This window comes from Canis lupus, chromosome 32 (assembly GCF_011100685.1).
Source record: "Canis lupus familiaris isolate Mischka breed German Shepherd chromosome 32, alternate assembly UU_Cfam_GSD_1.0, whole genome shotgun sequence".
In the NCBI taxonomy this organism is placed as follows: domain Eukaryota; kingdom Metazoa; phylum Chordata; class Mammalia; order Carnivora; family Canidae; genus Canis; species Canis lupus.
Genome location: NC_049253.1, coordinates 1500208 through 1525266, shown reverse-complemented (window position 1 = coordinate 1525266; position 25059 = coordinate 1500208). Strand labels below are relative to the sequence as shown.

The following is a 25059-nucleotide window of genomic DNA, read 5'->3' as shown; positions in this document are numbered from 1 at the left end:
AGTCACTCAAGATTTGGAAGCCAAGAAGAGACATGAAGATTTGACATATCTTTCAGTTGAAAATATTCTTTGTTGTTGCAGCTTCATGATCTCCAGTAATAACATTTTAATTTTGTCACTCTAAAATTATACTGACAATAGTATCTGAAATAAACATGAAAAAAAAAAAAACAAAACAAAAAACAAAACCAACCATGATAGGAGAGTCACTAAGGGGAGGAAGGCCAATCAGAACAACTGTGATATTCAAATTGGTGTTGGCCAGAATCAGAATAGTAGTTATTCAAACAGAAAAGGAAAGTAAATGAATGAGACCTTTAAGAAAAATATCTGCCTAATGAACAAAAATTCAAGAAAAGGTAAGAAAAAGAGTTGCTAAAAGAAATTCTGAGTGACTGGGGCACCTGAGTGACTCAACTGTTTAAGTATCCACCTTTGGCTCAAGTCATGATCTCAGGGTCCTGGGATGGGTTCCCTGCTCAGCATGGAGCCTCCTTCTCCCTCTGCCTCTCTGTGTGTCTCTCATGAATAAATAAATAAAATCTTTAAAAAGAGAGAGAGAGAGGAACACATACGCATGCATACAAATAGTCATATCGATGCATGTGTCATTCTCACAAGACTCTCACTGGGGAAGTCATACCATTATCCCCAATTAACAGACTATGAAACTGAGAATTTGAGAGATTAATTGCTTAAGGAAATAAGAGCTAATAACCAGTAGAGCTGTAACTCAAAATCCATGATCTTTCTACTCTTCTCATGCTATCTGAATTTCTTCATTTGAGAACAGGGCCACTAACAACAGGCCAGAGAACCATTCTTGAGAGCTTCTTGAAGTAATCAAGTAACATGATGTCCCTTAATCAACATGGCTCTAAGATGAGTGAAGTATTATTAAATCCACAGACAGTAGTTCTTTGTTTTTACCCAAGAGTAAGATAAACTTTGGCTAAATTTTTTTCAAGAGATTATTTATGTGTGAGAGAGAGAGAGAGAGAGAGAGTCACAAGCAAGATGAAGGGCAGAGGGAGAAGCAGACTTCCCGCTGAACAGGGAACCAGTCATGGGGCTCGATCCCAGGACCATGGGATCATGACTGGTGGCTCAGTCACCCAATACTTTGGCTAAATTTAAGAAAGAATACTCCAAGAATACCATAAATGACACTGCATTAACCTAGTTATATTAACCCTTCATTTTCATTCCTAATTTAGGCTTTTGAGAGCCTCTGCTGAAATGAATACTTAGCACAGTGCCGGGTACACTGTATATGCTAATAAAGTTTCATTTTATGAATTCATGGATTGCTAAATAGTAGAGGCTTTCAAAGGATTTAAATTTCCAGACAGGAAATCTATTTTTGATTTTTTTAAAAATTTATTTATGATAGTCACACACAGAGAGAGAGAGAGAGAGAGAGAGAGAGAGAGGCAGAGACACAGGCAGAGGGAGAAGCAGGCTCCATGCACCGGGAGCCCGACGTGGGATTCGATCCCGGGTCTCCAGGATCGCGCCCTGGGCCAAAGGCACGCGCCAAACCGCTGCGCCACCCAGGGATCCCCAGACAGGAAATCTGTACAAGACTAGAAATTCAACTGTCCAGAAAAAAAAAAAAAGTAACTTTGAAGGCAAATTACTACATTTTCCCCCTAAACAATCCTTTCTCTTTCCCCCTTATTCTTTGATGCTATACACTCAGCCGTTATGGAGCTCTCCCCTAGTATCTCCGGATGGGTATTAGAAGATACTGACTGAAGTCTCGCTTTTTTCTGAGAGGTAAATAAGGTAATTGGCAGGGGTTAAAAATCAGTTTTTGCCATCACCCCATATGGGTAGCCACTGTTCAAACCACAAGCTTGGCCTCTCATCAAGCGCCTGAACGCCCTCATTTCCAAAGCAGTTCACTTTGTCTTGGTGCTTGTCCGCACTGTGTTATCATAACCTCTGCAATCAGATCAAGTTACTTCCCTGTTTAAAATTCCTCAGTGACTCACCATTGTTTTCAGGATAAAACCCAAATTCCTCTGTATGAGTTCCATACAATCTCTACTTCTTACCTTCCTCTCTAGCTGCCAGCCTCGCCACGCTGCCTCTCTCAACCAGTGCCCCATGCCCCAGCCCCACTCCATCAGCCCGCCTTGGCACGTCCTACTCCCACTCCTGGGGATACTCTCCCCTGTTCTTTACCTTGGTGCTTGACAAACAGTAAGAACCCAATAAATGTCTTTTTAGGGTTGATCGTTTTTCTTTAAAAATCTCAGGGAGGCATCAGGTGACAGTATATTAATTCTCTCTCTCTCTCTCTCTCACACACACACACACACATGCACGAATGCACATGCACTATCTCTCTTTTCCAAAGGACATGATTGTATTCCTACCTCATGTTTCATCTGGAAGTTCTGCACAAGGTTGAGGTCAGTGAACATCCGAATTGTGCACAGTGCTGTTTCTAGGTCAGACAGCTCAAAGTCACTGAAGCTGAAGTCAGTAATTTTAAGCGTCTGAGCAGATGGTACCACAGCAGCCTTAGGTAAAAACAGAACAAAATGAAATAAAGCTGTAAATTTTATAAAGCAGCAGTGATTCACAAAGTTTTCTCACTTTACTTTAGGGAAATACCACATTGTGTTTTTTTCTTTTTATGTATACCCTATAAATCTTTTGATAAAGGAGCTACTTCTGTATTTGTTTTTTTTTTTTTATGAGTCACGTGGCGGGGGTGTGGGTTCCAGGTAGGCTACGTGGAGGAGAGAGGGGGACTGTCCTGAGATTGTACTCAGAACCGTAAGCAGAACTAAGGACTCCGGCAATCTGGCCCCATTTACATCTCCAGTCTTAGTCACTAAACAGACGCTTATTGAGTAATTGTTCTGGATCCATCCCAATACTATGGGCTGGGGATCAAGTGGTGAGCAGGACCGTGATAACATTCTACGTATTTTATGTTTAATTGGCAAGACACTCTTGCTAAGCGGATACTCTAGCTCTATTTTTCAGGTGCAAACGCTTAAGCACAAAGAGGCTAACTGCCTTACCCACAGTAGCCCAGCCAGTTAGGGAAGGGATGCCAGCTTCTGATCAGGCAGACTATCCTATTTTCAGATGTGACACAATCTACTGTGGGCATCGGATGAGCAGAATGCACTTCAACCAAGCCTGATCCTAAGACTCACATAGGGTGCACGTTAAAAAAAAATTCAGCGATTCTGATTCATTAGATCTGGGGTGGGTCTTAAGAAAAAAAAAAAGACACCAGTTTTGTTTCTGGAGGGGCACCTGTTTTTCTTTTTTTTTAATAATATCCTTGGTTTTGATTTGATAATTATTTAATTGTAGCCAACACTTGCAACTTCTTTAAATATACCTTGCTCCTTTTCATCAATGTTCGTTCATAACTCCTGCTTCTCCTACAAAGCAGCACCCACTCCTCTCTTTAACTGATACACAGCTCACATCCAAAGAAGGGTTAAATGCCCTTCCGTGCAGACCCCACCTTGGGAATATCCATTTAATTACAGAAAATTAACTGTAATGTAATTTCCTGCTTATCTGTCTCCTAAGTACCCTGGGATCTATATGCAGGACTGTATCTTATACATCTCTGTATCCATTGAAATGACTGATGGATACAGTTTTGATAATTGTTAACATGAACACTTATTAAATGAGTGAGAGGGGAAAATCTTATTCCCTTCACTTTATATGAGTCATAAGTTCCAGTTTTAAAATCCCCAAACCACCAAGGAGGATGAAACCCATTAACCTGCGTTGGAAAACTAGCAGACCTGGCAAGTGCCTTGCGATCCGTTATACTATTTAAAAAATGGGAGATTTTAATGACTTTAATGACGACAACAAAAAAAAGGATTTTTGGCTTATGAGAAATCAAGCCACTCTGAGCCCCAATTCTCATGAAGCAATGTTGGCCAAGGCCGAGGCGCCTGGCTCCCTCAGACTGAGCAGAGCTGTCGGGCTTCTCTCTTAGACTTCCTGCTGGGCCCCAATGAGCATCAGAACTTGCAGGGTACTCCCTCACCCCCTTGACCATTTTCCCTGCCAGCACGTTAACTGCTTTAGCCAGATTGGGCTGCGATTTACCTGATGAAAAGAGGCTTTAACTTGGAGCCAGGCAGAGGGAAGACAAATTAGGAAATCTGAACCTGGTTCCTTCTTTTAAGGTCTTTTCCCAGACTCACTCCAAACCCCTTAGTTTTCCTAGGAGTTTCTAGGATATCACTACTCTGCTTTACCTCCATCTTTTCCGAAGTAAAAGGGCCAAAGTAACAACATCTTAAGGATCAGTCCACAGCTTTCTCCTACCCATCTTGGGGCGCTTGCCCATTCTCCTATCTTGACCATCACATTGTACTCGCCTCTCTCAGACACGTTTAAGCTTTAAATTAATGTCACCTCTTCATAGGCCACACTTCAAATCTTTTCCCAAACCCCCAATTCACGAGAAAATATGCATTTTGTTAAGTAAGTTCCACAGGCTACTGCATGGGCTGAAGCAGGGGAAGAGAGGATTTAAAATGTTTAGATCAAGGGCTTCATTGTTGACACCAGGCCCCAACATCAGAGATTGCAGCAGTCAACTGCTGTGCAACTGGGAAGTGTGGAGGTGGGAACTACCAGCCCACCCTGGTAACTCGGAGCAGATTGCAGCTGCTTCCCTTAAACATACTGCACTCCACTGGAGAACAGATTTTTCCCCCCTCAGGGCATCATTATTCTTACAGAAGTTTTCTTTCTTTCCTTCCATAAAGGATGTAGGATGAAGAAGGCCAACACAGCTTGTGCCTCTCTCCTTGACACTCTAACTCCCAACCTCTCTACGGAGAGAAAACAGTGTTGTCTTTTGCTTGTTCAGTCACACCACACCAAGACTCAACCTTTCTGAGCTGACCCAGGGGGGATGTGCAAACGTTTTCCTTAGGAACCTTGTGGTCAGTGATATAGCGGTTCAGAATTCTCGGAATTGACTGCTAACGAGCCATGAGCAAATCAGAGGTCGTTCACGGCCCTTGTAAATTGCCTCCCTGACCATCACGAGGCAGTTCAACTTTCTGTTGGTCTTGAAAGGGCTTGGGATAAAGGTGCTTTTGAATAAAACACGACCTGTAATTCTTACCATTTCATAAAACAAAATATTCTACAGTTTACTAATCGCAGAGAATAAAGGTTGTGGCATTTCTGGGATAGGCTATATATATATACATATATATATATATACAACTCTGGATTTTCACAGCGGCTTCTTTTAGTGACTGTTTTGTTAGAATTTACAAAGTGACTTTTTTTTCTTCAGGTGATAATTTGACTTATTGCACGGCGGCACTGAAGACTAACAGAAATAGCCTGTTTCTAAAGATTTTGTGAAGCTACGAGGTGCTATAGATGTGTATATGTCTAATGGTTAATAATCTAACTCAGTTTACGATACCATCTAATCCCACAGAATAATGCTGGTTTCTCCATATGAGAGTGTAAATGCCTGTGACTCCTCAGGCAACAGTGTTTAGGTATTTTATTGCTTAATTCAAATATAGATAAGCTCTTCTAGAGTTGGGAGTTTAATTTGTGTCAAATTAACCAAATATGGGATGCAAAAAAGTACAGGAAGCTCAGTGAGTTAAAGATTCAATCTGGCAAACAAATCCGTAGTAGTCTCATTTTTCTTCTGAGTTCTGGAATTGGATCTGCCAAACTCATCAAGAAACTAGTTTACCTCTCATTACACTTCAGAGGAAATTCTTCATTTAAGTCACCCTTTTATGACCCTTTTTCTAATGCTTTGGTCCCTTTTCACCATTTCAGCAAAAAAATTTTAAAACCACAATCGGTTTCGGAAGTGAAATTCACTAAGGGTGGAACTAAACATATACTCGGGAGTAGGACTGGACTGGGTTAAAGGAAGCAGTATTGAGTCCCCCTGCAGCCCCACAGTATTTACAGTTTTAAAAATATTTTAATTTCTTAGTGTTCTTAACTCAAATCCAGTTGTTCTGAATATCAACTGACAAAGAGCTAAATATTAAATTGATCACAATTAGCGAGAGTAACTACTACATTTATATTTACATTTTGGCATTAGATAATGGTCATAAAAAGAGGAATTTTAAAGCAAAGTGAAGCACATGGTAAAAAGTTATGTTTGTGTGACACCTGCGTGGCTCAGTCATTTATTTAGTGCACAACTCTTGATTTTGGCTCAGGTAATGATCCCACGGTCATGAGATTGAGCCCCATGTGCACTCAGTGCAGAGTCAGCTTGTTCTTGTCCCTCTTGTTCCCCCTCTGTGCCTCCTTGTCGCTCTCTCTCAAATACATAAAATATATATATATTTTTTTACAAAGGGGACATTTTTGCTATTAAGGGTTCTAGTCCCAATGTGTCCCTGACTTTATCACCCTCAACAAGATGTTCAACCTCCTTTCTTACCTGTAAAATGAGGGGGTTGGGTGAGAGTGTCTCTAAGATTTAATATTCAGAATTTATGGTGTATTTATTTCTCTAGCCACAGGACTCCAGAACTTATTGCTTTCTCACTTTGGAACGAAATACCACCCTGAAGGTGGCATGTGAATCCTACCAGTGTCTTTCCTGTATGGGGCTCAGTCTGTCTCTGACCTCTCATCTTTTAAGGTAAATGGATGGGTACACCATAGCTGTTATGATTATGCTGTGTTTTTCATGCTTGATTCCATGTTCATGTCACTGTCAGGCTTCCTCACACATGAAAAGGGATATCCCACAACTCCTGGCTAAACAGAGGACCCACAGCCTCTGTGTGAGTGTAGAGGAGGATGAGACTAGGTATGTGGTGGTATCTCTACTTACTGCAGTAATGCTCTAAATGAAAATTGGAGTTTCCTGAAATTGCCATTTGTATTTTTGTTGGGGGGAGGGTATGGGAAGAAGTCATTTGTTTGACAAGTCACTCTTATCATTTTTTTTTTTTTTTTTTTAGGTTAATACTCTTTCTCACTTCCAGGCCTCTTTAAGTGTTTTTCCTCTGCCTTGAATGCATCCCCCCAAGTTTTCATAGAGCTAGTTTTTCTCTCATCCTTCCCAGCTGCACCAGGGAAACACTCACTGTGTATCCCCTTGGTAGATACTATGGCAAAACTCCCTTAGCATCCATCTCAACCTTCTGCTGGGGAGCCTTCAAAATATATTTCTTGGGGTACCACAACCGTGCCCATATAGGATGGTAAACTTAATCAGTAAATCAGTGTATGTTCTGAAGTTCCACCGATGAGCTGTTCCACCATCTCTCTTCCTCTCCTCGGGCTTCCCAATTCCCTGAGACACAACAATACCAAAACTAAGCCAGTCAATAACTCTGCAGTGGCCTCTAAGTGTTCAAATGAAGGGAGAGTTGCATGTCTCTCCCTTTAAGTCAAAAGGCAGAAATGATTGAGCTTGGTGAGGAAGGCATGTCAAAAGCCAAAATAGGCCAAAAGCCACACCTCAAGCTCTAGTTAGCCAAGTTGTGAATGTAAAGGAGAAATCCTTGAAGCAAGTTAAAAGTGCTACTCCAGTGAACACACCAATGATAAGAAAGTGAAACAGCTTTCTTGCTGATGTGGAGAAAGTTTCAGTGGTCTGGATAGATCAGATCAGCTGTAGTATTCCCTTAAGATAAAACCTAATCCAGACCAAGACTCTAACTCTCTTTAATTCTGTGAAGGCTAAGAGAGATGAGGCGGTTCAGAAGAAAAGTCTGAAGCTAGTAGAGGTTGGTCATGAGGTTTAAGAAAAGAAGCCATTTCTATGACATAAAAGTCCAAGGTGAAGCAGCAAGTGCTGATGTAGAAGCTACAGCAGGTTATCCAGGAAATCTAAGGTAATTCATGAAGGTGGCTACACCAAACTACAGATTTTCTATATAGATGAAGCACGTCCTATTGCAAGAAGATGCCAGGTAGGACTTTTACAGCTAGAGAGAAGTCATCTGCAAATATCTTCTTTCAATCAGTAGGTTGCCTTTTTGTTTTGGTTTCCTTTACTATGTAAAACCGTTCTTGTTTGATGTAGTCTCATTTGTTTATTTTTGCTTTTATTGCTCTTGCTTGAGGACACAGATTCAAAAATATATCACTGAGAATGATGCCAAAGAGTTTACTGCCTACGTTTTCATCTAAGAATTTTATGATTTCCACTATTACATTTAAGTCTTTAATTCATTTTGAGTTTATTTTTGTATACAGCATTTGAAAGTGTTCCAGTTTCATTCTTTTCCATATATCGTCCAGTTTTCTCAAACCATTTATTGAAGAGGCTGTCTTTTCACCACTGTATATTCTGACCTCTTTTGTTGAAGATTGACCATATAAGCACAGGTTTATTATGGGCTCTTTATGCGGCTGCATTGGTCTGCATGTCTATTTTGTGCCAGTACCATAGTGTTTTGATTACTTAGCTTTACAGTATAGTTTGAAAACAGGGAGCATGATTCTTCCAGCTTTGTTCTTCCTTCTCAAGATTGCTTTGGTTATTTGGTGTCTTGTGCAGTCCCATGCAAATTTTAGAATTAGTTGTTTGAGGTCTGTGAAAAATGCTGTTGGTATTTTGGTAGGGATTACACTGAATTCAGTGCAAACTGCTTTGGGCATTATGGACATTTTAACAATATTAATTCTTCTGACCCATAAGCACAAGTAGATTTTTCCATTTATTTGGTCTTCACTTTCTTTCATCAACATTTTATGGTTTTCAGAGAACAAGCCTTTTATATCTTTGGTTAAATTTATTCTTAGGCATTTATTCTTTTTGATCTAATTGTAAGTGGGATTTGTTTTAATTTCTCTTTCTAGTTGTTTGTTATTAATGTACAGAAACGCCAGAATAATTTTGTGTCCTATGACTTACTGAATTCATTTATTAGTTCCAACAGTTTTTTTTTTTCCCAACAGTTTTTTGATGGGAGTTTTTAGACTTCTCTCTATATAGTAAATCATGTCATCTGAAAATAGTGAGTTTTACTTTTTCCTTTCCAATTTGGATGCCTTTTATTTATTTTTGTGTCTCTAGGACTTACAATCCTATGTTTAATATAAGTGGCATGAGGGGACATCCTTGTCTCTACCTAATTTTAGAGAAAAACTTTTCTGCTTTTTCATATTGAGTATGTTTGCTATGGGATTGTTATATACAGCCTTTATTATGCTGAGGTATGTTTCTTCTAATACTCACTTTGTTGAGAGTTTTTATCATAAGTGAATGGTAAATTTTGTTAAGTACTTGTTTTGCATCTATTGAGATGATTCCAAGATTTTTACCATTTTCTTAACGTGGTGTATCACATTGATTTGCAGATATTTAACCATCCTGGCAACCCTGGAATAATCCCTTTTGATCATGGTGATCCTTTAAATGTATTGTTGAATTTGGGTTGCTAATATTAGTTGAGTATTTCTGTATCTATATCCATCAGGAATACTGGCTTTTTTTTGTGGTATCTTTGCCTGGTTTTGGTATCACAGTAATGGTGGCCTCACAGAATGAGTTTAGAAGCATTTCTTTGTCCTTATTATTATTGTTTTTTGTAATAATTTGAGAAAGATAGGTATTAACTCTTCTTTTAAGTATTTAGAGAATTCACTTGTGAAGCCATCTGGTCCTGATTTTTGTTTATTGGGAGTTATTATTACTGATTAAATTTCATCACTAGGAATTATTCTGTTCAGATTTTCTATTTCTTTGTTCTTTGTTTTCTATTTCTTTATTGTTGTTTCTAAGATTTTACCTATTTTTCTAGGTTATCACATTGTTTGGCATATAATTGTTCATAATAGCCTCTTAAGATCCTTTGTATTTCTCTCTGCTTTTTTTTTTTTTTTTTCTGGAGAGAGAGAGCACAAATGTGGGGGCAGGGGAGAGGAAGAGGGAGAATCTTTTTTTTTTTTTTAAGATTTATTTATTTATGAAAGAGAGAGAAGCAGGCTCCCTGCAGGGAGCCCAATGTGGGACTTGATCCTGGATCCTGGGATCACGACCTGAGCCGAAGGTAGCCACCCAACTGCTGAGCCACCCAGGCATTCTGGAGAGAGAAAATCTTAAGCAGGCTCCTTGCTGATTGTGGAGCCCGACTTAGGGCTTGAGCTCATGACTCTGAGATGAACTGAACCAAAATCAACAATCAGACCCTTAAATGACTCAACTCAGGTACCCCAAGATCCTTTGTATTTCTGTAGCATCTGTTGAAACTTCTCTTTCATTTCTAATTTTACTTATTTGGGTCCTTGGGTGTTTTGCTTTGTTTTTTTTCATGAGGAGTATGGCTACAGGTTTATCTCTTTTGTTTGTCTTTTCAAATAATCAGTTCTTTGTTTTATTGATGTTTTCTACTGGATTTTTTGTCTCTATTTCATTGTTTCCACTTGGATCTTGATTATTTCCTTCTTTCTATCAACTTTTGCTTTTTTTTTTTTTTCTAGTTCCTTTAGGCATAAAATTAGATGATTTTTCTTAAATTTTTCTTGTTTCCTGAGGTAGGCCTATATGTCTTAAACTATCTTCATATACTTGCTTTTGTTATATCCTACAGATTTTGTAATGTTGTATTTCCATTTTCATTTATCTCTAGGATTTTTATTTCCTCTTTGACTTCTTCATTGACCCACTGGTTGTTTAATAACATATTGTTTAGCATCCATGTGTTTGTGTTTTCTCCACTTTTCTTCCTATAATTAATTTCTAGTTAAATACTGTTGTGGTGGGAAAAGTTGCTTGATATATTTGCTACTTATATTTATTGAGACATATTTTTGGCCTAACATGTGCCCTATCCTGGAGAATGTTCCATGTGCACCTGTTTTCGTCCTTCACCAGGTCAGAAAAGTTTTTAGGCATTATTTCTTCAAACAGGTTTTCTGTCCCTTTCTCCCTCTCTTCTCCTTCTGGGACCCCTATGTGAGTGTTAGTACACTTGATGTTGTCCCTTAAATTGTCCTCATTTTAAAAATTCTCTTTTCTTTTTGTTCTCATTGGGTGGTTTCTACCTCTCTGTCTCAGAGGCTGATCTATTCTTCTGCATCATTTAATCTGCTGTTGATTTCCTCTAGTGTATTTTTAATTTGTTGTTGTATTCTTCAGTTGATTGGCTCTCTTTTGTATTTTTCTATCTTTGTTGATGGTCTCATTGTATTCATCCATTTGTTTCCCAAGATCAATAAGCATCTTTATGACCATTTCTTTGAACTCTTCTAGATGGTTTATCTCCATTTATTTCTTTTCTGCAGTTTTATCTTGTTCTTTCATTTGGAACACATTCTTCTGTCTCTTCATTTTGCCTGTTTGCTTCTTTCTATGTATTAGGTAGATCAGTTATGTCTCCTTGTCTTGAAGAAGTGGCTTTATATAGGTGTCCTGTGGGGCCCTATAGTGCAAACACCCCTGGTCATCCATACCGTCTGGGTGTTGTATGATGGAGGACCACTCATTGGTTGTGGTAGGGTAAGGTTACTTGCGACAGTGCCATTGTCACCGAGGCCACCCATGAGATATGGTGGGGTGGAGCCACTTGAGAGGAGCACAGGCCAGGATGGGTGGACTGGGTAAGGCATGTCTAAAGGGAAATGCCAGGCCAGGGCAAGCAGTGCTAGCATGGTAGATAAGAGTGTCAGAAATGGCATCTGCTAGGTAGGGTAGCTACTGAGGACAGCTAGGTAAAGGGGAGTGAAAAAAAATGGCATCCACCAGTACTTCTATTGCTGGAGAAGGTTTCAGCAGATCCCCAAATTACTTCCATGCCTTAAATTTAGTCAATTAAATTAGTCAATGAATCTCATTCACATGTAACACAGGCACTTTTCTAACTGTTGCCTCCACTCTGGAACTCAGAGCAAGTGATACTGCACATGCCCTTTAACTAAGAGTGGAATCTTGGTTTCCTACTGTCCTCTGACTCTCCTGGACCTAAGCCTCACTGGTTTTCAAAGCCAAATGTTATGGGAGCTCATCTTCCCAGTGAAGGTTTCCTAGGTCAGAGAGCCTAATGTGGAGATTGGACTCCTTGTTCCTCAGAGAGGGCCTTTGCAACTGTGATATCCTCCTGTTTGTTTGTTGCCATGCTGGGGGGCGGGGGGGTGCGGGTCCTGAGTAGGCTGCATCTCTGCCTCCCCTGGTTGTCTTGATGTGACTTTTTCTCTATATTCTTAGTTGTGTAAAATCTTAGTTCTTCTGGTCTTCAAGTTGTTCTCAGAGATAGTTGTTTTATATATAGCTGTAGTTTTGGCATGTCCATGGGTAGCAGTGAGCTCTGGATCTTGATTGCAAATTCACACATTCTATTTCTTGCAGCATTAAAGTAGCCAAAACCTAGATGCAATCTTATCCTGCAGGTTGCTGAATTACAATGTAGGATGAAATCCCAGACTTGCCATATCTCTTATGGGAAAAATTACACACATCCAGACCATCATTCTAGAGTGTCTCTATATTATATAATTTTACAATGCTCTATACTTTAAAGTTACAGCTTTTTGTTCCTGGTTATTATAATCATATAATATTGCATAATTATTGTATATAGTCCTTCACTATTCAAGTTCTAAGAAGGTAGAGATTTATTATTTATTGTCATGTGGAGCACCTAATATAATACCTACATAGAGTAGGAGGTAAATATAAATGTGTAAATGAAAATCTTTTTCTGATCATCAAGCACCTAAACAATTCTTCGTAATATTAAATTTAATTTAGTTTGGCCAAGAGTTATAACACAAATGTTAACATTAATAATGAACCATGCTATGTCAGAAACAACAGATATATACTTTCTTACCCTATAGTTTAATTATTAATTTTATTTGCTTAAAAACTTTTAAATATAGTTGAATTCCTTTCATCATCACAATAAATATTTTATTACTATACTTTTTTTAAGAATCAGCTTCAGTTTGTCTTAAGTTTCATTGAAGTTTGATTCATTCACCTCCAAGATACAGTAGAAACTCAGGATGGGAAAGCAGACCAAAATCCACTTTTTAGCAACTCTGGCAAAAAGTTACTTAAAACGGTCAATTCTAGATTACTCCCCTCAAGTAGAGAGCTGATTATGCCTTATAAACAAAGATTTACATTTGTTCTTATTTCACATCGTTCTTTTTTCTTCCAGATTTTCCACTTACCTGTCCCACTTAGACTAATTTAAAAAAAAAGAATGTATACTTTCTTGAAGTCTACATTAATAGAATAGCTCAGGCAAAAAGACATAGAACATAACAAGCCACATCAAGATCTTGTTGCTGCTACTATTAGATTTTGAGAACTGATTTTCCTTCTACTGCTACGACTACTAACAATAACTAACACTTACTGGGGACATATGTACCAGGAACTCCAGTCACTACAACTCTGCAAGGTAAATTCTTTTATTATCCTCTTTTTATAGATAAAGAAACTGAGATACCAAGGAAGTCACAGATCTGCCTGAGATCACAGAGCCAGAAGTTGAAACTAGTTTCTCTCTAGACCCATGCCGCTTTATATATTTCATCAACTAATTATTTCTAGCTTCATAATCATAATCATAAGGAAGAAAGAAAGCAAAATCTTATTGAATATTGAAGGAGCTTGAGTTGTGTGATTTCATGCTAGAGTACAGGCTCTCTAAAAGTCTAGATTTTTCCCGAATCTACTGATTCATTCACTCAATCACTTAACAAGCTATGTAAACCAGGTTCTTGTTAAGCAATCACTAAATGGTAGCTATGATGATGATGATGATGACAACGATGACTTGAGAACTGCCTGATGGAGAGGATAGGCACATAAATAATTGAAATACATAGTTTTTAAAGCGCAATGACACAAGTATGTTAGTAGTTCGCACATGATCCAAACACAGAGAATGTAGGTAAACCTTTACTTATCTTAGTCACTTGTGATAGTTAATTTTAAGTCTCACTTTGACTGGACAGAGGTGCTCAAATTAAATATTATTTCTGAGTATGTCTGTGCAAGTATTTCTGGATGAGATTAGCACTGAATCAGTGGACTCAGTAGACTGCCCTCCCCAATGTGGATGGGTATCATCCATCCATTCAGGGTCTGAAGAGATCAAAAGATGGAGGAAGGAGGAATATGCCCCCTCTTTGCTTCCTATGGAGTTGGGATATTTCATCTCATCTTCTCAGGCCTTTAGACTTGGATTTCAACCATCAGCTCCTCTGTCCTCAGGCCTTTAACTCAAACTGAATTATATGACGGTTTTCCTGGGTCTGCAACCTTGCAAACAACAGACTGCTAGATTTCTCATCTCCCATTAATTGTGTGAACTAATTCCTCAGAATAAATCTCTCACCTACTGGTTTTGTTTCTCTGGAGAAGCTCAGCTAATACAGTCACATATTTTTCTAACGGCAAAGAGAATCTATCCTAAGCTTTATCAGTGCCTTACATAAGACAAATGACAGCCTTTTCTTTATTCAACTATTTCTTATTATGAAGGCTTCTACACAAATATAGAGGGTGCCTCTTTGTTTACTTAACAGAAAAATAAAACTTTATAGGAAATAAACTATTTATAAAGTGTATAGTCTCCTTGAAGGCCAAAAAGCATGTGTCCATGGCAAATAATACACTTGGGCAAGGTAAATAAAAGAACCATTTAAAAATTATTGAGTTTCTTATTTTTAGTAGACACCTCATGAAAAAGGTTTATATTTAGCCTGTGGCAAAGTTTTTGGTAACCTCAGAAGAAAATAAAGACATGTGGCTACATGGCTACACAATTTGCTCAACTGTATAATCATTATACAAAAAAGGTCACACTGTTATCAAAGACATTCTACCTGCCCTAAGTCTGAAGTATCAAATCTCAAGAGCTAAAATAAAAAATTACAAAAACAACTCCTAACAGCCAACTGTTAAGAAAAGGCTTATTCAGAAAGTTATTTATTAAAATAATTCTGAAAAGATGAGATACTGAACTTGGTCTTTCATTAAATGTCAAATTCTTCCTAATTAGCTTCAGTGTTTTACAAAGACATTTTGTTCCATTACTCCTGATGTTTATTCAATATAAACGATAGGAGGAAAAGAGATTTTTCTCAATGATCCATTCTTCAAGGAAATTATTTTCAGAGATTAAAATTAACCTAAAGTATCTGATGAGTTTATTGGTATCTAAAAGGAGAGATCCTCAGGTGTTTTAAGCTCTCCCTATCAGTCCTGGATGCCTACACCCCCCCACCCCCCACCACTGGGGTACCATTTTACACAATGCAGTTTGACTCCAGGTCTTTGAATAAAGCCATTTGACAGCCATCACATTATACTTTACAGAAGGCTAATGTCTCTCTTCCCCACTTTTAACATGCACGGAAAATATGCTCTTGAAAAAAAAAATCCACATCATTTACAAAGCTTATTAGAATTTATCTTTCTCTAAGAGGGAAGTGAACTCAAATGCATATGAGAAAGAAATCTACTTATACAAAGGGAGGTGAACATTCAAAGAACCAAATCTTACAGGGAATAAAAAAGGGAATAAGGGACAGCAGAACTGGATTAGCATATTTTCTTTAATAACTAAATCAACATGTTTTATTTTTCCTCCTTTCTACCATTATATAAATGTAATCTTTTAAATCTCAATAGTGAAGAGACACAGAATGTAAAAAATAATGGGCATAAGTTTTCAAAACCATGTAAAGATGGCACGTGATAATGTCAAGATTCTGATAAAATGTATATATGCTTAGAAGTAAATTTATGACTACAGTTAGGAATAATAAACGCCAATCTGTTTAACATCTAGTTAGTATATAAGAAGTTCCAGAATGGTGCCACTATACTTTGGAGCTAAGATTACTGTTGGAAGTAATCCATTAGTAAAATCATAGCAGAAAAGATGAGATTAGCTTGCCAAGGGAAAGCAGGAAGAATCAAATAGAACCTATTAAGTCTTGCCAATGTGGAAAAGATATAGCCCAATTAATGTTATAGACATCTGTAAAAGTAAATGTATCAACTGATGGTGTACAGGAAGTCCAAAGGACCCAGACGGTTTCAGGGTAATTCCAGCACCTGTTTGAGGATGAGGGTGCCTTATTGGATGCCATAGGTTACTACAGTTCAGTGACACTTGTTATTGAGATCTTTGTTATTATCAGCTCAAATTTTTCCATTTATAATTTGATGATCCATACACAGATTTTCCTAAAAAGTGAGGGAATGTGATGATCATCTTGATACAAGGAATTGGATCTATACTCTAACACTCCCTTAGGCATCAGAGATTTGGATCAGGGAACTGGCTCTCCCCTTTACGGCTGTCACCTGCAGCAGGAATGCACATGCCTGATTCAAAGGAGTTCATGTGAAGTTTCTGGCTCTGAAAAGATAAAGTCAATTCTGTCCTAAGGAAATCCTGCCTAAGAGGTCAGCTTCTTCCCTTCTCACTATTTTGATGCACAAGACCTTTCAGGATCACAAAAAGGTCTCAGTTTGCTTTTAGATACATTACGTATGATTATGGAAATTGCCATAAAGCAGAAGCTCTAGGTATGAACTGAATAAGCACTGATTCTATGACAAAACAGAGCAGCTTATTTGAAAAAACTAAACTCTAATATATGTTTATATACTGCTCTTCTAACAAGAGAGGAAAGCAGAAAAGGCAATCCATCAATCAAATATTTAGTTCCTGGAAATAAACATTGATTACTTTCTGATATCTTAACTGATAAATTTGGGGCTCAGTGGTTGAGCATCTGCCTTTGGCTCCTGTCGTGATCCCAGGATCCTGGGATCAAGTCCCGCATAGGCCTCCCTGCAGGGAGCCTGCTTTTCACTCTGCCTATGTCTCGACCTCTGTGTGTCTCTCAGGAATAAATAAATAAAATCTTTAAAAATAAAAACACTGATGATTTATTATTCTAATAGCCATAACCAGGTAGCTGGGGTCCATTTATTTTTATGTGAACAACTTGTTACTAAAGATCATTAAACAGTATACAGTAGAATGCTTAGTTTAAGGCCCTATTTCTGCTATGCCCAATTTTAAGTCAAGGGAAATTACATTAAAAACTTCAGTAAAACAAGAAAAAAAAAAAAGAAGAAGAAGATTCTGAGTTTCCTATCAACTTTGTTATACTTCTGTTATTATTAGAGAACTTTTCTGGACACAGGCATAAATACTTAGCGTACTGAAGTATATTATTTAAGAACTAATTTGTAAAAATAAAAGTTAGGAACACATTAGATAGCTTTTTGATTTATTTTAGGTTTTAAATTGAGATAAATCATCAAATACATGACAAAGGCAGCAACTTTGGTAGTTGCTGGATAATGCAGACACCTGTGTAGTTGGAGCTGTAAAGGAATTTTTATTAGGTTGCTAGAAAACCAGCATTGAATTCAGTTGCTGAATTTCAACCAATTTAAATAAAGTACTTGACCTACAAGCTTATAACCCTAAATTTCTCAATGCAGCTGCCAGAAATCTATTTTCCAAATGAAACAACAGATGGTTTTGAACAATACTGCAATATAGCAATTTTCAGTTACTCCAAAGTGTTTTCTTCTTGTTAAAATTTTAAAAAATTAAGAAAATAATTTTCTGAAAGACTATTTTCAAAGTGAAAAGCAAAATTCAATAACCTAAGCGATTATTTTTTTTAGCATTATCTTTAGAAATTGCTCTATTTGCCAGTTTTTATTTACTTAAAACAACACATGGCAGGGTGTAACCTTGCCCTCATTTTAGAACTAATTTAATAATCCTGCAGTGCCTGCAAGCATTTCAAGATGTATCTTTCCATGTGATAATTTCCAACTCACAGCATGCATTTAGTTCGAAACTTCATCATTCTGGGAGGATGAGACCAACAGGCCAATTAAGCCTGATGTGAAAGATATTTAAAACCTATAAACCTTTGTAAATAATTGAAAAACTGCTCATTCCTTTGAATACCATCATCAACAAAATAAATACAGCCATTTGGAATGAGCCCAACCCCCAAAGAAGAAGCTTAACCTTTTAGGACAAATCACCTCAAGTTCCTTAAACTGTCCTTGGCAAGCGGCTGTACTTCCTACGCACTATTTAATCGAGAATGTTCTCATCCTTTCTTCTTTTCCAGCTCATTACCTCTCCAGTGCTGTGCAATGGAGCATGGGCTCTGGCTGTGGGCTGCCTGGATCTGGTCCCAGCACCATCACTTACCACCCAGGAGATCCTGAGATCTCCTCAACCTCAAATTCCTCAAATTCTAAATGCTAACTGGTCCTGGCCTCTTTGCTATTGTCTAGATACACTTAGTTGACACAAGCAAAGAACTTCAAAGATGCCAGGTACATGGTAAGTGCTCAATACATGTAGCTATTCGGATTACTATCATTATTGCATCCCTTCCCTCCTGTCTGGCTCAATGCCTAGGATGCTCCAAGGTCTGGAAAGATTTCTTCTTTGCCTTGCACTGGCTCGACCCCGCATCTTCGCCTTTGGTTCTCTAGCTTGTGAGCAACCTGTACACACGACGACAAAGCAAACCAAAGCAAAAAAACTTCAGGGGGTTCAGCCAACACCCCTCATAACTCCTTCTCCACTTCCTCTTTTACACAAAACTTATCTTTTAAAGCTAGTCTATGGTTCACTTCCTCCATTTTGTCACCATTCACTCTTACCTCTGGCAGTTTTATACCGAAAGCTGCTTTCTGGACGGTCACATGATCACAGAGTCCAGTAGCCTTCTCTCAACCTTCCTGACCCTCACAAGGCGCATGCCAGTTTACATGAGAAAATGCAGGTAAGGCCACAGAGGGCTGGCATTTGGCCAGCTAGGATGATGATGACGACAGGGAAAAGTCTCAGTGACCTATTCGCACCCTTCTCATTCCTTTTTTTTTTTTTAAAGATTATTTATTTATCCACGAGAGACACACACACACAGAGGCAGAGCCACAGGCAGAGGGAGAAGTATGTTCCCTGCAGGAAGGGGAGCCTGATGCGATCCCAGACACCAGGATCACACCCTGAGCCAAAGGTGGACCCTCAACCACTGAGTCACCCAGATGCCCCACCCTTCTCATTCTTTACAGACTCTCCTCACATCTCACATAGACCTCCTCCATGCGGTCCTAAGTATATAATGTCAACCCAGAAGGCCAGCCTTTGAAGTCAGTGTGCAAGTGCCTCAAATTTTCATTAATCTGAATCAAGACCTAGCACACTTAACATTCTACTGATATATCAGTGTGCTTTTATTCTCATAACAAACTAAATAAAAATGTAATGAGAATTCAGGGACTGACCTTACTTGAACCCAATTTCATTTTTTTTTTAAGATTTTATTTATTTATGAGATACATAAAGAGAGGCAGAGGGAGAAGCAGGCTCTATGCAGGGAGCCTGATGTGGGACTTGATCCTGGGTCTCCAGGATCACGCCCTGGGCTGAAGGCAGGCTCTAAACCACTGAGCCACCCAGGGATCCTGAACCTAATTTCAAATAACATTCTATAAGGCATATGGTCAGACACTGAAATCACTCTCCATTCTTGATAATACAGAGCAGGTTGTTGGCAATAAGCTACATCTTTGTTGTCATTACCCTAACTAAGCCACTACACCTTGCGGTCACCTGTCCACATTTCCCCAGGAACTGAAAAGCAAGTTTAGTTTTGGCCTAAGAATGATGTAACATTACTAGAAAAAAAATCAAATCTTATGTATTATAAAGTCAGTGTGTTATCCATTGCTTTGTATCATCAGTGACTTTGTAGCACTACAAGTAGAATTGGTTACATTTTTTATGAATGTCCATCTAAATATTTACATTTAATTCAATGAGACCATTGCTATTAGAAGCAGTTATCCTAAGAGAACCATGTTCATGTACTAATAAGATGCCTCCAGTTAGTCACTTTTACAAAGAAAGAGGTGAATTACCGCCAAGGATTGGAGCTCTTTTGTTTCCTCCTCTGCTGCTGAAGCATGGTAGGATAGAACCTACAGGGTAAGAAACAAAGGAAACAGGTTATCCAAGAGAGGGCTACCGAATGTGTAGACTTTGACTGTAGACTTTGACGGGTGCAAGCTTGAGCTTCTGCTAAAACTTCCTGGAGACAGAACTACACACCTCTGTATGTCAGATCTTGTTTCCTGCTTTCTTCACCAGAGAGAAAAATCCCAGATTTCGATTTAATCTTTTGTCTTTGTTTCAGAAGACAAAAGATTATACTCCTTAGGTTCAGAGAACGTTTTGTCACTTTAATTCTGACACTGTTGATATATATAAAGAGCACATTATTTATCAGCCATGCTACTGGCTCAAACATGGCAGAAAAATTACTTTGTGCTGCTTTTTTCCCTTTTTTCGTATTGGTTTTTTAAAAAATAATGAGTCAGTAATTATTAAAGATGGCTAATGAGTACATGGACTCTCAGTAAGCTGTTCTCTCTTCCTCTGTATATGCTTGCAATTTTCCATAAGAAAAAGTTTTTACAGGGACGCCTGGGTGGCTCAGCGGTTAAGCATCTGACTTCGGCTCAGGGCATGATCCTAGAGTTCCAGGATCAAGGCCCACATCAGGCTCCCTGCATGGAGCCTGCTTCTCCCTCTTCCTATGTCTCTACCTCTCTCTCTGTGTTTCTCATGAATAAATAAAATCTTTAAAGAAAAAAAAAGTTTTTACAGAAAGATAATTTCTAATTGATAGCTGGCTTAGAGATTCATTCAGCAAAACCATGGAAACTAAAAATTTTTATTTAAAAACTATACACATGTGTATACATGTATACACATGTGTGAAACTACATGTATGTATATGTATTATATGAATGTAATTTGAGGTATATGTGTGCATATATACACACGCATGTTTGTGTGTACATATGTACATGTACATACACATATGCATGTATTTCTTTTTTTAAGATTTTATTTATTCATGAGAGACACAGAGAGAGAGAGAGAGAGAGGCAGAGACACAGGCAGAGGGAGAAGCAGGCCCCATGACGGCAGCCTGATGTGGGACTCAATTCTGGATTCTGTGATCACACCCTGAGCCAAAGGCAGATGCTCAACCACTGAGCCACCCAGGTGTCCCACATGTGTGCATTTTAAAAAGATTTCCACTGACTTATAATCCAAAGTCTCTTATATGATACTATGGCAAAACTATTAGTGTTATATATTCCTTTTAGAAAGTAAAGTCTACCATCTTGGTTATTGGTAAATTTTTACTTATAATGCATAGCTTTCATGCTATTTAGGTTAGGTATTTTTTAGAGGATTGGAGGAAAAGTTAGCATATTCCAAACACTGATTCCCACTGATCTCAATCAACTAAATAAGAATAGGCAAACATTCAAATATATTTCATACCAGTGTATGAATAAGTAGAGGCATTTGCCCTTTTGAAGTCTATTTTCCTAACCTGGTCTCTGATGTAAGAAATTTCTATTATACCAAGTGAAAGTTTTCAGGCAGTTTGTGAAAATCATCTGGGAAGGGCTGCTCCCCACCTTGGGGTAGGGTAGTCCCACTTGGAAGGGAGCCTGCCTGAGGTCAGTGTGCCAAACCAATGGCTCACTAGCTGCCTGCACATTCAGAATCGCTTGGAGGAGCTCTAGAATAACATAGATTCCCAGCCTCTACCCATGATTCAGGAATGAGGATTCTCAGAAGTGGGATCCATAAATCTGTGATCTGAAAGAGTCCCCCTTTCCTCAATTCTGATTCTCCAAGTGCTTGGGGTTTCTGTTTTTGTCTTTTAAGATGTGTGACTACGACTCCTCATGAGGAGATGGGGAGGCTCAGACAGTGGGAAAGACACTGGCTTCAGTGACAGCAGATGTCTGTGTGAATGGACTCTTAAAGTCTAAGGAGTGAAGGGACAACCAGCCCTGAGTTTTGGTTTGGTCATACGACCTTTGATATGTTTCTACAATATGCTGGGTCTCCGTTTCCTTAGCTGGTTAAAAGAGGAACTAAGGTTTCAGGCCAATTCTTGGGAGGAGACAGTGAGATCACACACAGACCCCACAAGCTGTTACAGGGGAAAGGGCAGAAGCTGAGTGTGTGGCCGCAGAGATCGAGAGCGTCCTGCATGAGCCAGCCCACCTCCAGTGTGACCATCTGCTTGGCCATGGCTCTCTCCACTGCTTCATACATCTGTGTGTTCTGGATCCCCAAGCCGCAAAAGATGACAAAAGCCTCCAGAAACTGTTCATCATTTCGGTTGAAAGGCTTAACCTTGCCAGTATTCTCCTCCATCTTATTAACAAGTTGGCAAACCCCTATAACAATCCAAGAAATTGAGCAAATATTATTAATTATTATAGTTTTTATTGACTTTAACACCACCACCCCCTCTCTCCCCCCCACACACACCGCCGCCGCCAAGATTTTCCTATACTTTCCTCTTAGGAATGCTTGCAATCTCCAAAGAAGCAAACTGATCCTCACAAATATAAGATAGAAAAGTAAACTGAATTAATTTACATGAGAATTTGTTTCACACAGTCCTAAATGTATGTTGCCTGTGTTCAAAAAAATCCTAGAGTACTATTTTCTTCTAGACTCAGTCACGAATTTTAGATCAGTTGAGTCCCCAAAGACAATTTGTCCTTTGGAGACTAATTGGATTTTTGTCCACTTGCCAAGAAAACAATTTTGTTGCACGTCAGAATTTTGGGTCACACAGACTGCCTTTCCTTACTGAGAAACCAGAAGTTAAAAAAACACAATTACATACAAAACAGAAGGTACAAAACAGGCAAATTCATATAGACAGTCTCAAATTTCAAATAAGCACCTCTGCACCCAGGAGAATCATATTTGCAGACAACTTTTGATACTGCAAATAAATGCAAATAAAAATGACTATTTACTTAGAAATAAAGGCAGAAGTAATCTTTAAAGAAAATCATAACCTCTGAAATCCTAGCTTCTCTTAGAAGGTCAAACATATGGTCAATATAAAGGAAAAAATTATGTCAACATTATGATAAATCTTGACTGAACTAGTTCTGTGGGATTCTGAGCCTCAAGGCCTCTCTGAGTTTGGTGACCTCCTACCTCTGGGTTTAACAAGTGTCATTAAATCCTTATTTCTTCTGTAAATAAATAATAACAGTTCCATCATGTGCGCCCACTGTGGGGCAGGTGTTGTGCTAAAACCTTCGGTATAACACACAATCTCTGGGCCTTACGACTTACGGTACGAGGTAGGCGTGACCATCCCTATTTTACAAACCAAAAATCTGAGTCTCGGATTAAGTCATTTGCTCAAGGCCACTAGCTGGTATGCTTAGATCTAAAATTTGAACTCTAGCTCAGCCTAGTCGCAAAGGCCACTATTTACTGCACTCTGCTGCTTGTGCCCTTTGACCTCCTTCCGATCACTCCTGGCAGTCCCCTGACTGCATCTTGCTTGCTCACATCCTTGGCTGTGCTTTCCCACCAGCCTCCACTGCTCACCACACTGCTCTCTTTCCTATCATCCAGTTGACACCTAAATCTCCTTCACATTAGCTCCTGGAGGCAGCCTACTTCCCAGGTGAGGCAGGCACTTCTCTTTTCTTTGTCCTCAATGTTACCACTCAGTACCAGTCTTTCTCCGACTGGCTTACTTCACTGAATTCCACTCCTGAAACCAATGTTACACTATATGTGAACTAACTAGAATTTAAATAAAAATTTGGAGAGGAAAAAAAATTATCCCTTGGTGTATCACGGTGGATTTTCCTTCTGGCTCTCTTCCTAGGCTGTACGTATCTTGGGCCTAGGGATTTTTTCAGTTCCACTTTCTCAGCTAGCAAAATGCCTGGCATATAGCAGGAACTCAAAAAATGTTTACTGAGTTAAAGAAAGAATGCAGGACTGCAGCTCTGACCCCAACTACTTTCCCATGAAGATTATAGTCTGTTATCTCTTATTTTTCCCAGAGTACAAAAGGATTTCAGAGTCCACAGTGATCCACGGTGGCACATTAAGTCCCTTTATCGCCATCGATATGCAATTTATTTTGAAAGCTACAAATTAATTGTACTCTCATTTTTGCTCTCATTTGTTTGTGGGAGTTTTGCTACTATAGACAGGAAATACATCCTTATCTGTCTGTATTAGTACCGGAGGGGTTACTTCTCTAACACCTATTCCATTATCAAGAAATACTTTTAACGAAACATAATGAATTTGGACACTGCAAGAGAAACCATAATGAAACAGCAATTGGCATACTCTCAGAAGAATACATCCCCCATATGGTACAAGGTGAGGGTTCTGTCCTCTGACCCATGTGAGTCCCCAAATTATAAATATGGAACTGCTTATCTGGGATCTGGCTATCTCCCAAATCACATTTTCTTGAGAGTCCTTTGTTTCATGCCTTATCTTCACATCACAATGTAATTGCCTTTCAATTTTGATTGAAGTCATCTCCTACTTGATGGCCATGTTTTATAAACAAGATTTTTCTTTTTAACACTTCCTAAGAATTACTGTATGTATGTAAAGGCAAAGACAAAAGGAAGGAGTTGAGACGTGGCTGACAGGCAGGCTCCTGGGCTTCTGACCTAGCTTAGTAACTCTCCTGCACGTCAGGTCAAATCTTGCCTTACGCAAAAGTCACTGAATGCGCATTAAGAAATACTGGTTAATACCTCTGGAATTCAAAGATATAGAAATGAATGTTAAATGTACAAGTATCAGGAGTTGGCTTAACAACCACGCTCATAGCAGAACAGCTGAAGTGTGTTTGCGTTACCATCCACCACTCCGGATACAGATGTGTAGACAGAGCTAGGCTCTGTGCAAGAAAAGGGGTGAAGACAAATTATATATTTGGGCGTATAATTTGATTCTCCTTTGAAAGCAGAATGGGCAGTCATATTTATGTAGCATTCACGATCACCTCGCTGATTTCTTTATATCTTTCAGAAAATTTAATTCTATCAAACAAAAATACCCAGGTTTTTGTTTTTGTTTTTAAGGCTATAAGGAAGAAGGTTTATTCAAACAAATAGAGTCTCTTTATGGGAGACAATATAAAGCCTGGACACATTTATAGATAGGATTTTGAGAACTTCATTAA

General features: G+C 38.7%; 1 protein-coding gene across 1 annotated transcript in view; it reads right to left on the bottom strand.

Moving 5' to 3' along the window:
* PDE5A (phosphodiesterase 5A) overlaps nucleotides 1-25059 on the bottom strand; it is a 129934-nt gene that overhangs the window by 31970 nt on the left and 72905 nt on the right. The window contains 3 exon segments of the mRNA NM_001003188.1: nucleotides 2385-2531; nucleotides 19910-19969; nucleotides 22086-22261. Of these exon segments, the coding sequence (NP_001003188.1) occupies nucleotides 2385-2531; nucleotides 19910-19969; nucleotides 22086-22261 (383 nt within the window).